At 41.1% G+C, this 12478-nt stretch overlaps 1 protein-coding gene across 3 annotated transcripts in view; it reads left to right on the top strand.

The window, feature by feature from the left end:
* Positions 1-387: 387 nt before the first annotated feature.
* The window catches only part of LOC134502239 (centromere protein F-like), a 33574-nt gene continuing 21483 nt past the window's right edge, over positions 388-12478 (top strand). For 2 of the 3 annotated variants that reach the window (XM_063310471.1, XM_063310464.1), the window contains exons 1-4: positions 388-541; positions 5754-5844; positions 6058-6136; positions 6503-6617. In XM_063310471.1, the coding sequence (XP_063166541.1) occupies positions 5756-5844; positions 6058-6136; positions 6503-6617 (283 nt within the window). In that variant the 5' untranslated portion in view covers positions 388-541; positions 5754-5755. The other variant, XM_063310478.1, reaches the window with a different exon arrangement.

Here is a 12478-nt window from a genome sequence, read left to right as displayed (position 1 = left end):
AGACCGAAGTGGGAGCGGCGCACGGGCGTTGGGCGGACCTGCGTTTCGTCCAGCCACACCTGGAGGGCGACGGGTAGGAATCGGGCAATTTCAGGTGTGGCCGCTTGCCAAGAAAACAGCCTTCCACCCGAAAGGGGTTGCGTCGGTGAGCAGCTGGGCTGTATGGAAGTCAGGCTTCGCGCTGAGAAGATGGTGTACCTCTTCTGCGTCAGGAATGGGAAGCAGGCTTTGAGGGCGATTCCCGGCTTGTTTTGTTTTGCAAACGTCTAAGGAACTCGTTGCCGTGAAGCAAACTCACCAGGAAACTGCCCTTTCGTCCGCCAAGTGCTTAGCTCTCCCCACCTCTTTCTATCCTCCTCTTTGCTTTTCCCCGACGGGCCCGCCCAGCCCTGCCTCCATTGCCCGCCCTCCTCCCTCTGACGTTGCGGCTTCTGCTCCCAAGGAAAGTTGGCAGAGCTGTTTCCGCAGCCTGGAGGTTGCCGTGGAAACGAAAGTGGCATAGCATTGCCTTTTACCGGAGAGCTCAGCTCGCTCCAGAAAGGTAAGTTTTCGGTACCTTCGCTGCCCTGTGGAGCTTTTTTGCCTGTAATCGCCTTTCCCCACGCCGTTCTTCCCAGGCCTGAGCGACGGAAAGTGCTTCAGAGAACAGCTCCCTTCTTGTGGTTAGTCGTGGGAGAAGCCTGCCTCTACTCTGCTTAACAACTAATCCATGCCAAGAAAGTTGTGTCGTTAGCAACTGCTTCAAATGAACCCTCTCTGAATCGCATTTGCTCATGCTAGGTTCAACCACACGCTCGTCCATCAGCTGTGATTAACAAACCGCAAACAAACTGGTGTGCAAAAGACTGAGGGTACAAAATGCACGGTTTACCACAAATAAAATTATAAGCCACATTATGGCCTAAGGGGCTGGTCCGGTGTTATGTCAAATTGCGTTTTGAGAAACTGCAGTAGCAGGGTGGTATAAAATATGAGTATTGTGCTTGGATCAGGAGTTCAAATACTTGCTTAGACTTAAAGCTTAACTGCATGAATGATGATGAACAAGTATATTGACTTAACTTCTTAAAACACCAAAAAGTTTAAAGTGAATAATCTTGCATTATTTTTAGATAAACATTATTGGTGGGATTATTGGCTTTACTATAACAAAGCATCAACAGTGAAAATATCCAGTATGTGAATTTGTTTACTTGGTCTAATACAAATTGTGAGCATTTGTATTAGACCAAGTAAAACAACAACTACAACTGTATTGTTCTGTACTCACCAGGGAGAAAGTCTATAGAACTCACTGGAACTTTCTTCTGAATAGACATGATAGAATTTTACTCTATTTATTCAGTGTACATTGCTAAATAGCATATATGTATTACAATCTCCTATTAAAGGGTACCATATCAAATATTCCAAAGGGCTACCCATAGTGTTTATTGCATAATAAACACTACGGGTAGTCCTGTAGTAATAGAATAGTTAGGGAGTTTTGAAGCACAATTTCTGCAAACCCGCCAGTGGTTGGATCTGGTTGGAGATGAAGAATGACAGATTGGAACCTGGCACACCCATATTCAGTTCCCCATTTGGCCACAAAAGTCATGTGATAGTCTTGGGCCAGTAATTTAGTACAATCTCCCCCCCACCCCCGACACCCTCTGGCATTGTCAAAATAAAAACTAATTTTTGGGAGTTCTGACTTCCATTTGAAAATGTACATTTTATAAAATGGGGAAGACATTCTTCTGATTTTATTTTATATTATTTAAATTATTTTGTGATCAATGGCTTCCCAGTAATAACTTTTATTAAGTGAGAGGACTTACTGTGTGCTGAGTATATGTGTTAGTATACTGTATATACCTCCTAGATGATGGCTTGTGGGTAACTGTTGACTTGCCAGATAAATGTAGAGATCTTACTAAATTACATAGAATAGTTTGAGCAAGCTTGGGTAAAAGTAGGCTTTGGTTGTGTTTATGTAACACTGGACAAAATGTGCCAAAACTGACTGGTACTGTCCTTACCAGTAGCAGGGAATGTTGCATATGGCATGGGTATGACCAAGGCTGGTAACAAGTCTAAACTTTCTGTGTTTTATTGAACACAAAAGCTCCTGACTAACGAATGCAGTAATGAGCAGCAACTGACTAACAAATGCAGTAATGAGCAGTTTCTATGACCCCATCTAGTGATCTGGAATGCAAGAAGAATAAATGAAATATGGATGAATTAATGAACAAAATGAAAAGGAAAAAAAACCAAAAGGTATATTGTCTGTCGCACTGAGGAAGGGGAAGAATATGTGAATGAAGGTGGTTTGATCTTGTAGAGTTGATCAATACATGCAGGGAAGTGAAGGTGCAGGTTTAATTATGAATGAAGGGGCTAAAATGTATGTCAGAAAGTATGAACTGGTATCATCTGGGCTGTTATGGGCACATATGAAAGAAGGAATCCATGGGTTGTTACACTCTAAGGAGTTATGGTAATGTAATAATCAGATATGAGTTGTCAGAAAAAATATGCAGTATTTGGAACAGTGGCATTTGGAGGGGAGGTAAAAAAGTCAAGATGGTGGCTGCAATTATGCAATGAAATCCGTGCTGCTTTTTTACAATAATCAGGATGCACATAAAAAAGGTGTAGGGTTGTAATCACATGAATGTGGCCAACATCCTGACTTTTTGAGCCCTCCCCATGGAAGCCCCTGATTCTGAATGAATGTAATGTGGGGGGGGGATTATTTTGTTAGGTGACATTGATAAATAGATGCAAATAATTTGGCCATTCAGAGAATTAAGAATGAATTAGAATGGTGATTGATGGGTACTTCCTTAGAAAAATATCTGTTTCTTTCAAATATAAGTTTCAGCTCATACATACGCATGGCAAGGGAATGAATATAAATTTAAAGCATGATTGCTTTAATTGTTTTGAGAGAATCAGTGAAGAATTCAAGGGTGATGAGATTATGAATGTAGAGCAGGTAAATTTTTATCTTTGGACGAAATGGACTTAAAGTGGAATGACCATAGGAAGAGAAAATATGAGTCATTTTAATACTTTTTAAATCAAGAAGGTTTAAAAGGCAGATTAATCTCCCAAATGGAAAGGTGGAAAGAGATACAGAAGCTGTTTGGCACAGGGTGAAAAGCATTATTTTACAGCAGTGCTTCTCAACCTTGGCAATTTCAAGATGTGTGGACTTCAACTCCCAGAAGTCTCTAGCCAGCACTGTTTTACCAAGTGCTACAGAAGTCTGGTGACCCAAGCTAATTGGGAGTATGAAAAAATTGCTTGGTGGCATGATGAAGTGAAAGAGACTGTGTGTGAGAAAAACATGTAAATAGGAAATAGTGAGTTAAACAAGAAGCCTCCAGCGAAGTGAATAGCATTGAAAATAAAAATGGTGAAATGATTGGGAATGAAGCTGAAGTGAGGGAATGCTGGAATAAGTATTTTAGAGATTTATGTAGAAATTGTACTGATAGGTCAAAGAGCAGAACTGAAATAAATATTAATGTCCTGGGGAAAAAATGATGAAAAAGTCACAAATGCTGTGAGAATGTGGAACCATTGTAAGGCTGCAGGTTTGGTTGATGTGACAGAAGAAAGCTAATGGGGTTTTTTTCCCCTTGTGGAGTGGCTGTACAACTAACTTAACACCTGGGTAAGGACTGCAGCTATGCCCAAGGATTGGAACAGCCTTTCTCAACCTTTTGACCCTGGAGGAACCCTTGAAATATTTTTTGAGGCCTCGGGGAACCCCTGCACATTCAGGCTCAAATAGAGGCCAGAAGTTACAAAATGATTATATTAGTTTCATGCATAGGCCTGTATATATGCACTAATAGTGTTCTTAAACTAAAAATAAAGAATGAAGCTTACCTCTTTAATGTGAAGTTGCCCGAATTTGAAATAATTTTTTAAATAAACGATGGTCTCCCAGGGAACCCGTAGTGACCTCCACGGAACCCTGGTTGAGAAACCTTGGATTGGAAGAATCCTGCTAATTTTCTCCTATAGAAAGGGAAAGTATTACGGGTAAATGCAAAACTACAGTGGGGTTAGTTTGTTTGGTGTGTCTGGGAAAATGTTTGGCACAATTCTGACTTAACAGAGTATGAGAGATGACAAGGAGCCAAATTTAAGAAATGCTGGGACATTTTAATATCAGACGGGTTGTTCAGATCAGAGCTTTGCTTTTCAGCAGTTCACTGAGAAATGTATGAATGTGGGAAAGAAAGTTTATTGCACATTTGCTAATTTAGAGAAAACATATAATGTGAATAGCCTTAAATTTTAGAATGTTCTTCATGAGCGTGGAGTTGAAGATTAGTTGTTGGATGTGATAAAGGTATCATGATGGAAGTAAAGTAGTATATGGTGAAAGTGGTGGCATTAAATTAATGTTAGTTATGCTTTCTTTTTGTTATCTCACACCTTTGATTTCTTACTCATTTTCTGCACTCTGCATAATGTTGCTTACCCCCGCCCCCAAAATACATGATGGCAATGTATGTATGTATGTATATATGGGTGGATTTATAATAATAAAAAGCTAAATACTGATGGAAATTGCTTGCCACAATTCAATATATTCAATTAAATGTCTAATATAGTAAAGTTATTCTGCTGACTTTACCCATCTCTTGTAATAACCTAATGAAAGAGTATCTTATTCACCATAGCATAGTACAGGTTCTCTATACAGCTCTTTGTTGATTAGTTTGAGTTGGTTAGTTTAAATCAGTGTTTTTCAAACTTGGCAACTTTAAGATGTGTGGACTTCAACTCCCAGAATTCCCCAGCCATCATGCTGGCTGCGGAATTCTGGGAGTTGAAGTCCACACATCTTAAAATTGCCAAGTTTGAAAAACACTGGTTTAAGTCATTCTGACTTAACCCTTAATATGCTATTCTCTTTCATTGACAACTTTGAAGTAAGAAGAAAAAAACAAGGACATTTTATATGAGCTGTCCAAAGTATATAGAGATAAATAAATAATCAATATTTCTTACAGTTGTGTATTTGTTTTGCATTTAATTTGGATACTTTTTACTTTTAGATGAATGGATTTAGGATACCAGTTGAAGGATAATCATGCACCTGGGACTGAAATGCATGTTTTTAGATACTCTGTATGTTTCATTTTAAATCCACTGGTGAAATACTATATGATCTATTCCCAAAAGAATGAAATCAGATTTCACTCAAGATCTTTGATTTAATTTGGCTGTAGTAGAGCCAAGTACATTTTTAAATACTGCTGGTATGACTTATCTAAGAATTCTGTAATTTGTAATATTTACATTGCTATATGGTATTTTGAACCATGAGGATCTGTCTCTTCATCCTGGCAATATGTACTTCAATTGTATAGTACAGTACATTAGTACCTGCTGAGTGTGGGGTCAAAAGGGCCAAGATGGAGGACATGGCCCACTGACATCACAAGGACATACTAAGTTCCCATAACAATGCCACAGCCACCATTTTGCCTGTTTTGATACCTCCCCCATGCACAGGAAGAAGAAATAAAGAAAAATGGAAGTTAGCACAATTTAGAATTCCCTGTTGCACATCCTTGGCTTATCCAGGGCATTGCATCAAAATGGCTATCTGAGAGGTTCGCCAGAGAACGTTATTAAGTATAACTGTAAAACTGTTATTTTTTTGAAAAAAATCATAATGAATGAATAATAGCTTTATAATTATATGTTTCATTTTTAATATTTTTTTTTAGTTTTAGAAATGGAAAATACATCATTAAGCATAGAATCTGAGTACATCAAAAATCTTCAACAGCAAATTTATTTCCTTGAACTGGAAGCTAATTTTCTATATCCTGTGCATTGCTGACTACAGTTAACTAAAAACCCGTGAATTAAAGAATAATAGGGGTAGGATATTCAAAAGATTATTTGGAATATTGGAGCCACATTTTATTAATGGGGAAACTGAATGAGAATTACTCAACTATTTTCTATTTTAATGAAAGGAATCTATTCAGTTAACATTCATTTCATCCTTTTGCCTTAACTTTTTGTTATTACTCGTGAACAGACTAAGAAAGCAATTAATCTTCAGCCTCTCCTTGCATCTGAAATGGAACATATGCTACAAAAACTACAGGTGATTTTTTCTCTCTGTTTGAAAAATAATGGCATAATGGCATAGCAATACTTTGCATATTTACTTACACTTAGTGGGTTATTATTAGAGGAATATGAAAGTACTCCTGTAGCTTCTTCAAGCTGTTTCAAAATATATTAGTCAATTTTGGACTTGCTACAAAAAATGAAAACACAAGGAAGACAAGAGGCTAACTACCAACAAGTACATCTGAAATGTATGTATGGAAATACTTTTTTCAGTATTATGTCTAAAAGCCAGTTTATTAGAACATGTTTTTAAAACAGGCTCCTTAAGATACTGAACTTCTCTGTTCTTTCAGGGTAACCATATAATTATGCTCACTGAATTTTTATTCTTTCATAGACATTACAGTGTCAGGCTGATAGCCTCCATCTGGAGCTGAAGCGAAAAAAAAGTGGTTTAAATATGCTGAAGATGGAAAGAAACCAACTTAATAACCAGATCAATATGGCTGATGGTAAATATTTTTTTAATCATTATTAAAATGATGTAGACTTGCAGGCACAGTCCTTTTCCCACAGTCCTAAGAATTGTTACATTTAATAAACATTTGGATTTTCTGAAATTTTTTTATATTTAATAAACATTTAGATTTTTTCTCAGAAACATAGTTTTCACTGTCAGGAAATTCCTCCTTATTTCCAGGTTGGATCTCCCTTTGATGAGCTGCCACCCATTGCTTCTTGTCCTCTCCATAGCACCTGAGGGTGGGACAAGAAGCAATGGGTGGAAGCTCATCAGAGGGAGATCCAATAAGGAGGAATTTCCTGACAGTGAGAACTATTAAGCTGTGGAACAACTTCCCTCCTGGAGTTGTGGGTGCTCCATCGCTGGAGCTTTTCAAGAAAAGGTTGGACAACCATTTGTCTGAGATGGTATGAGGATTACTGCCTTGGGCTTAGGTAGGTTGGACTAAAAGACATCCAAGGTCCCTTTCAACCCTATGATTCTCTGAATTTATGGCAAATCATTTCCATCGCAGTGGCAAAAAAACTCCAACCCCCCTAAATGATACCATTGTAGATAGGGAAACGAGGTGTTGCATATGTCCAGCTATTGTACTGTTCTCTTGCAATACAGAAAAATAGCCAAAGAGTAAGACACCTTACTAAAACTATCCAAGATACTTGAACCTGAGAGCCAGTTTGTTCTAGTGGTTAAGGCATCATGCTAGAAACTGGGAGACGGTGAATTCTAGTCCCGCCTTAGGCATGAAAGCTGGCTGGGTGACTTTGGGCCAGTCACTCTCTCTCAGCCCTAGGAAGAAGACAATGGTGAACCACTTCTGAAAAACCTTGCCAAGAAAACTGCAGAGACTTGTCCAGGTAGCCGCTGAGAATCAGACACGATTGAATGGATTAAAAAAAACATGTCCAAGATACTTGAACCTCTAATAAATTCTAATAATTACCGTGCTTGAAAAAAAGGTATTCTCCAGATAATAGTAATCATTTTTTCCTCTGTAAGGTGTGAGTGTGAATCAGTAATCTACGGCATAATAACATTACTGCCAAGGCTGAGCATTACTAACAGCATGCTGAAGATTATTTTGAAGAACTAGGATTTTCAACATCTTGCATATGTTTATGCTCCTTAGCAAATAGAAAGATGTATTTAAACAGACAATAAATCCAAACAGCAAGTATAGGAAGGGAAGACAAGACCAGACTTTTAATCTAACTCTAAATTCACAGTGTTAGCTACATCATTCCACAGTTTCAAAGTTTGTTGAAACTGTTGACGGTGACCATCCTGAAAAACCAAATATCATTTAAGTATAAGTTTCAAGCTTCAGATGACTGTTTTTTTAATGTTTTTTTTTCAAAATAGCACCATCCTGTGGTAAAAGTGTATATTATTGCTTCAAATAGGAAATAGTAATACATTTTTTCTTTTTTCTTTTGTCTGAAGTTTCAAGCTTCAGATGACTGTTTTTTTAATGTTTTTTTTTCAAAATAGCACCATCCTGTGGTAAAAGTGTATATTATTGCTTCAAATAGGAAATAGTAATACATTTTTTCTTTTTTCTTTTTTTGTCTTTAATTGGGCAGAACAAAATTCTAAAAGGAAATGTTAATGTGTTGAATAACTGATTATAAATTAGTCTCCAAAAGGCAGTTCAAATATATGAAGTAAAATCAGTTTCCTTGGTATGTCCATAATGCAGTCTTGTGTGTTGAATCTTTGGGTTTAGAAAAGTAGTGCCTTACTAAAGCTTTTCTCCAGAAGGTGCTTAGCCAGGATCAATCTGGAAGGAAGTCCAGTGTTATTGACAATTGTATGTGTCTATTTCAGCGGGAATGGGGAAAAGTAGTATTCTGAGTACACGTAGTCCTTGCTTAATGACCACAATTGAGACCGGAATTTAGGTCGCTAAGTGATGGGACCATTAAGCAAGACGTCACGTGACCGCTTTGCTTAGCGACAGCAATCCTGGCAATTCCCTTTGCCATTGTTAAGTGAATTTTAAAGTTGCACTCTCTTCTCAGAGGTTTCAGTCTGCCCTCTCTTTCCAAAGGCTCTGAGAAGAGAGTGCAAGCTTCTGAAGACAGCATTCCGAAGGGAGCCATGTGGAGGCTGAGAAGCTGGGTCCGAAAATAAGACAGCAAAGGCAGCAAGGTGCTTCTGCTTCGGCTGTGGCGGCTGGGCAAAAAAGGTGAAAAGTTGGTGCGGGGAACTCGGAGAAAAGGCAGCTGGGTGAATGAATGTGGGCTGGGGCATCTGCAGCTTCCAGGGGCGGCTTCACACGGCTGGGCTGGGGCAGCTGCATTTTTGTGCTGTGCTGCGGCTCAGGCTTCTTGCAGTCCCAGCGCCACGCAGTTTTGGATCTGCTTGCCACCCCGCAAGGCAGGGTGCAGGGTGGCCAAAAGGGCAGAGATGGGAAGAGAGCTAGGCAAGTGGGGGGAATTGAAGCACCCTTGTGATCGTAAGTGCAGGCGAGCTGCCAAGCACCCGAATTTTGATCATGTGACAGCAGGGGCACTGCAATGGTCATAATTTTGGGCACAGGTCATAAGTCCATTTTTTCAGCACCGTCATAATTTTGAATGGTCACTGAACAAATGGTCGTTAAGTGAGGACTACCTGTACTCCTATTGTACAGACTTGTGTTCTAAATCAGCAACTGTTCTGGGCAAGTAGGTAAACCTGAAATGCTTATTTAACCATGGTTTATTGACTAATCCTCAATTGGCTGAACTTACATATCACATCAAGGCACAAATATGCAAACCACATTATAACTTAGTATGATATGTAGATGTAAATGTCCTACATAGCCTATTAACATGATGAACTGCTTCAGCTTCAGCTCCAAGCAGGCTTAACACCAGCACAAAACCAGGCAAATTGTATTTGTTTATAATACTTTTTTATCACCCTGCTCAATCTGGTTCCTGGAAGTTTACATAAAATATTTAAAAATATAAAGACAGCATGGAAAATATGAATGATTGTATAGCAGCTCTCACTTGCTATCATCTTGGCCATCATATTTTGTAACAGCTGAGTCTTTTGAATTGTTTTCAAAGGCAATCCCATGGATATTGAGTTAAAGTAATCTAATTGATCTTGTGGGTAAGGGCATGAGTTACTGTTGCCAAGGTATTCTGGTCCAGATATGACCACAAGTGGCACATCCAGCTGAACAAAGATCCCCCAAATACAACTTCTAGGGGATGGTTGAACACAAGGTGGTAGTTCTCAAACAAGGCTGGATTGAGTGATGGCTTCTTCAAAAGAGGATGCACCACCAGCTCTTTCAAGACTAGAGGCCTCACACCCTCTCTAAAAGGAGTATTAGCCATCTTTTGAATCGAGCCATTCACCTGCCCCCTTGCTGCCTAAAGAGGCCAGGAGAGACATGGATTTAAATCATGGATAGTGGTGTTCATACTGCAGAGAACCTCTCTATCCACTTCCTCAGTTTCTATGAGCTCAAATGAATTCCAGATATTATCATTCAAGATAGGATTCTGCAATTATCTTCTATTTTGTTGGTAATATTATGTTTAACTGTTACTGAAACTGCTTCTGCTGTGTGCTCTGCAATCCTCTTCCCTACCGATTTCATAAAGTTGGATCCACACTAAGTTAATCAGATTTTAGTCTCAATGAAATCTGGATTGAACCCTTCATATGCTCATTATATTTCCCCTTTTAAAACTTTATGCATTTTCATCCATTAGTGTAGATAGGCTTATTTTCTGCAATATTATCTTTTGAGAACATTTGCTTGGTTCTTCCATCTCTTTCCTTTTATTGTGTTTTGGATTGTCCCAAATGTTTCTTTTGATCTTTTTCCTTTACACCCATTATCCAGTTGAGGACATCAGTGCCTATGATTTTAACTGTCATACTATTTTCAGAAATATATATTCCTTCATTATGCAGTTCTTTAGAAAAAATTCATTTGATTCATTCAGATAAATAGCTAGTCTTGGTGAACTCTAGTAATTTGGGGCATGAAAATCAAGTACTACATTCCCCAGTATTTGATACTCTCTGTTATCATATTTATTTTTACCAAACAAACAAAAATAAAATAGTACTAGACTCACCTTAAAATGCAATAACAGGTATAAAAACATTAAACAGGACACAAGCAAAATTTTGTTGTTAGGTTATTTAGTTGCTTTTGTCTCTTTGTGACCCAATGGACATCATTTCACCAGAAGTGTCTGTCACCTAAGCCAAATACTTTTTTTAAATGCATAAAATAAGGCACAAAATCTTTCAGAGCAGGATGTTCTACATTCTGATGCTGCTCCAGGGAACACCTTGACTCACCAGCCAGTGGAGAGCACGTTTTGATCAATGTTCACCTCAAGGAACAAGCTGAACCATACAGATCTGACTATTTTAGTTCTCTTTTTCTGTCACATAAGGAAACACAAGTTATAAAACAAAAGGGCATTTCTGTAATGTGACATTGTAAGTACATTGCAGGCCATGGGTAGAATCCAGTAAAGTTGTTCTGCTGGCAGAACAGGAGAATTGACTACTGTCATGAGTGCCGTTGAGCTAAAGTCATCAGCGCAATGGCACACATGACAATGACAAGGAAATAAGTGAAGGGGCACAAGTTAAGTAGCCATCAACCCACAACGACTAACGGCTAACAAACAATAGCTAAACGGATCACGGAGCCACCCAAGCCATCAGCGGCAATACAACGGGGATCGCCCAGCTGAAAGCAATCAGCAGAAGAATGGAAACCTGATGATGGGCGATCCTGGAAACCCTCACCCACCGGCAGGGCAACGCATGGGACAAAGGGGGGTGACGTGACCGTGAGCGAGGGGGCGCTGACCGGCGCGGGGTATTTAAACCCCGCACCGGCGCGCTCCTGTCACTCTCAGCTTTTTTCTACCAACGCTGTACCTGCCCTGCAATAAACCAGAGCCTGATTCGCAAACCAGTGTCTGAATGTTATTCAGAGGGAGGCAGCGCATGACATAAAGCTGAGAGTCATAAACTCAGCCTCGCCGAGCCCCACCGGACGACAACGAGCCGCGGGAGGAGTAGACGGCGAGAAGACCAGCAAGATGAGGCCGGAACGGCGCGGGCAAGGAGGGCGAGCCGCGCGGCAAGAGACAGAGGAGGACCGACCAAGGCCAGAGGCACCGCGGACTCCCGGAGCCATGGACGCCCACCCCACCCGACCCGAGCCTCAGCTCCAACCCCAAGGGGAGATGGCGACGGAGGCAACCCGACCGCGGGAGGGAGCAGCACGACTTCCGAAACCAGCGGAGGACCCCGCGCCCCACATCGCACCCCAGCAACGGGCGTGGAGCGACAGCCCCACGGCGCTCAACACGGAGGAGGACGACGGAGACACCCATCAGACGGCGGAGGAAGCGGACCCGCGGCAGAGGGACGATGAACCCCGCCGGCAACCCACCCCCGAGGACGCGCCAATGGAACCGGCCCCAGCGGCGGCGCGGGCTGTGGACGAGGAGGCACGAGCTGAACTCGCGGCCATGCGGGCTCAGCTGACGGAACTCCGGACCATGCTCCAGGCGCTTATGCCCCCCGCGCCACCCAACGACGTCCCCGCACAAGCCCACACCCCGAGCGAAGCATCGAACCCACACGGGCCAGCGGAGGGCCAGCAGACGGCACAGGCGGCCGACACCACACCCCGAGAAGCGAGAGGCGGGGCCGCACAAAACGCCCGGGCCCCAAAGGACTTCCCCATCTTCTTCGATGGGACCCCCACAAAACTCTCGTTTTTTGTGACCAACGCTAGGGAGTTCATGGGGAGGCACGGACACTCCTATGACTCCGAGGCCGACAAGATCGCCGCCGTGGCGATCA

This window comes from Candoia aspera, chromosome 1 (genome assembly GCF_035149785.1).
Source record: "Candoia aspera isolate rCanAsp1 chromosome 1, rCanAsp1.hap2, whole genome shotgun sequence".
NCBI lineage: Eukaryota > Metazoa > Chordata > Lepidosauria > Squamata > Boidae > Candoia > Candoia aspera.
Note: the sequence above shows the minus strand (reverse complement) of the source record. Positions and strands in the feature narration are given on the sequence as shown.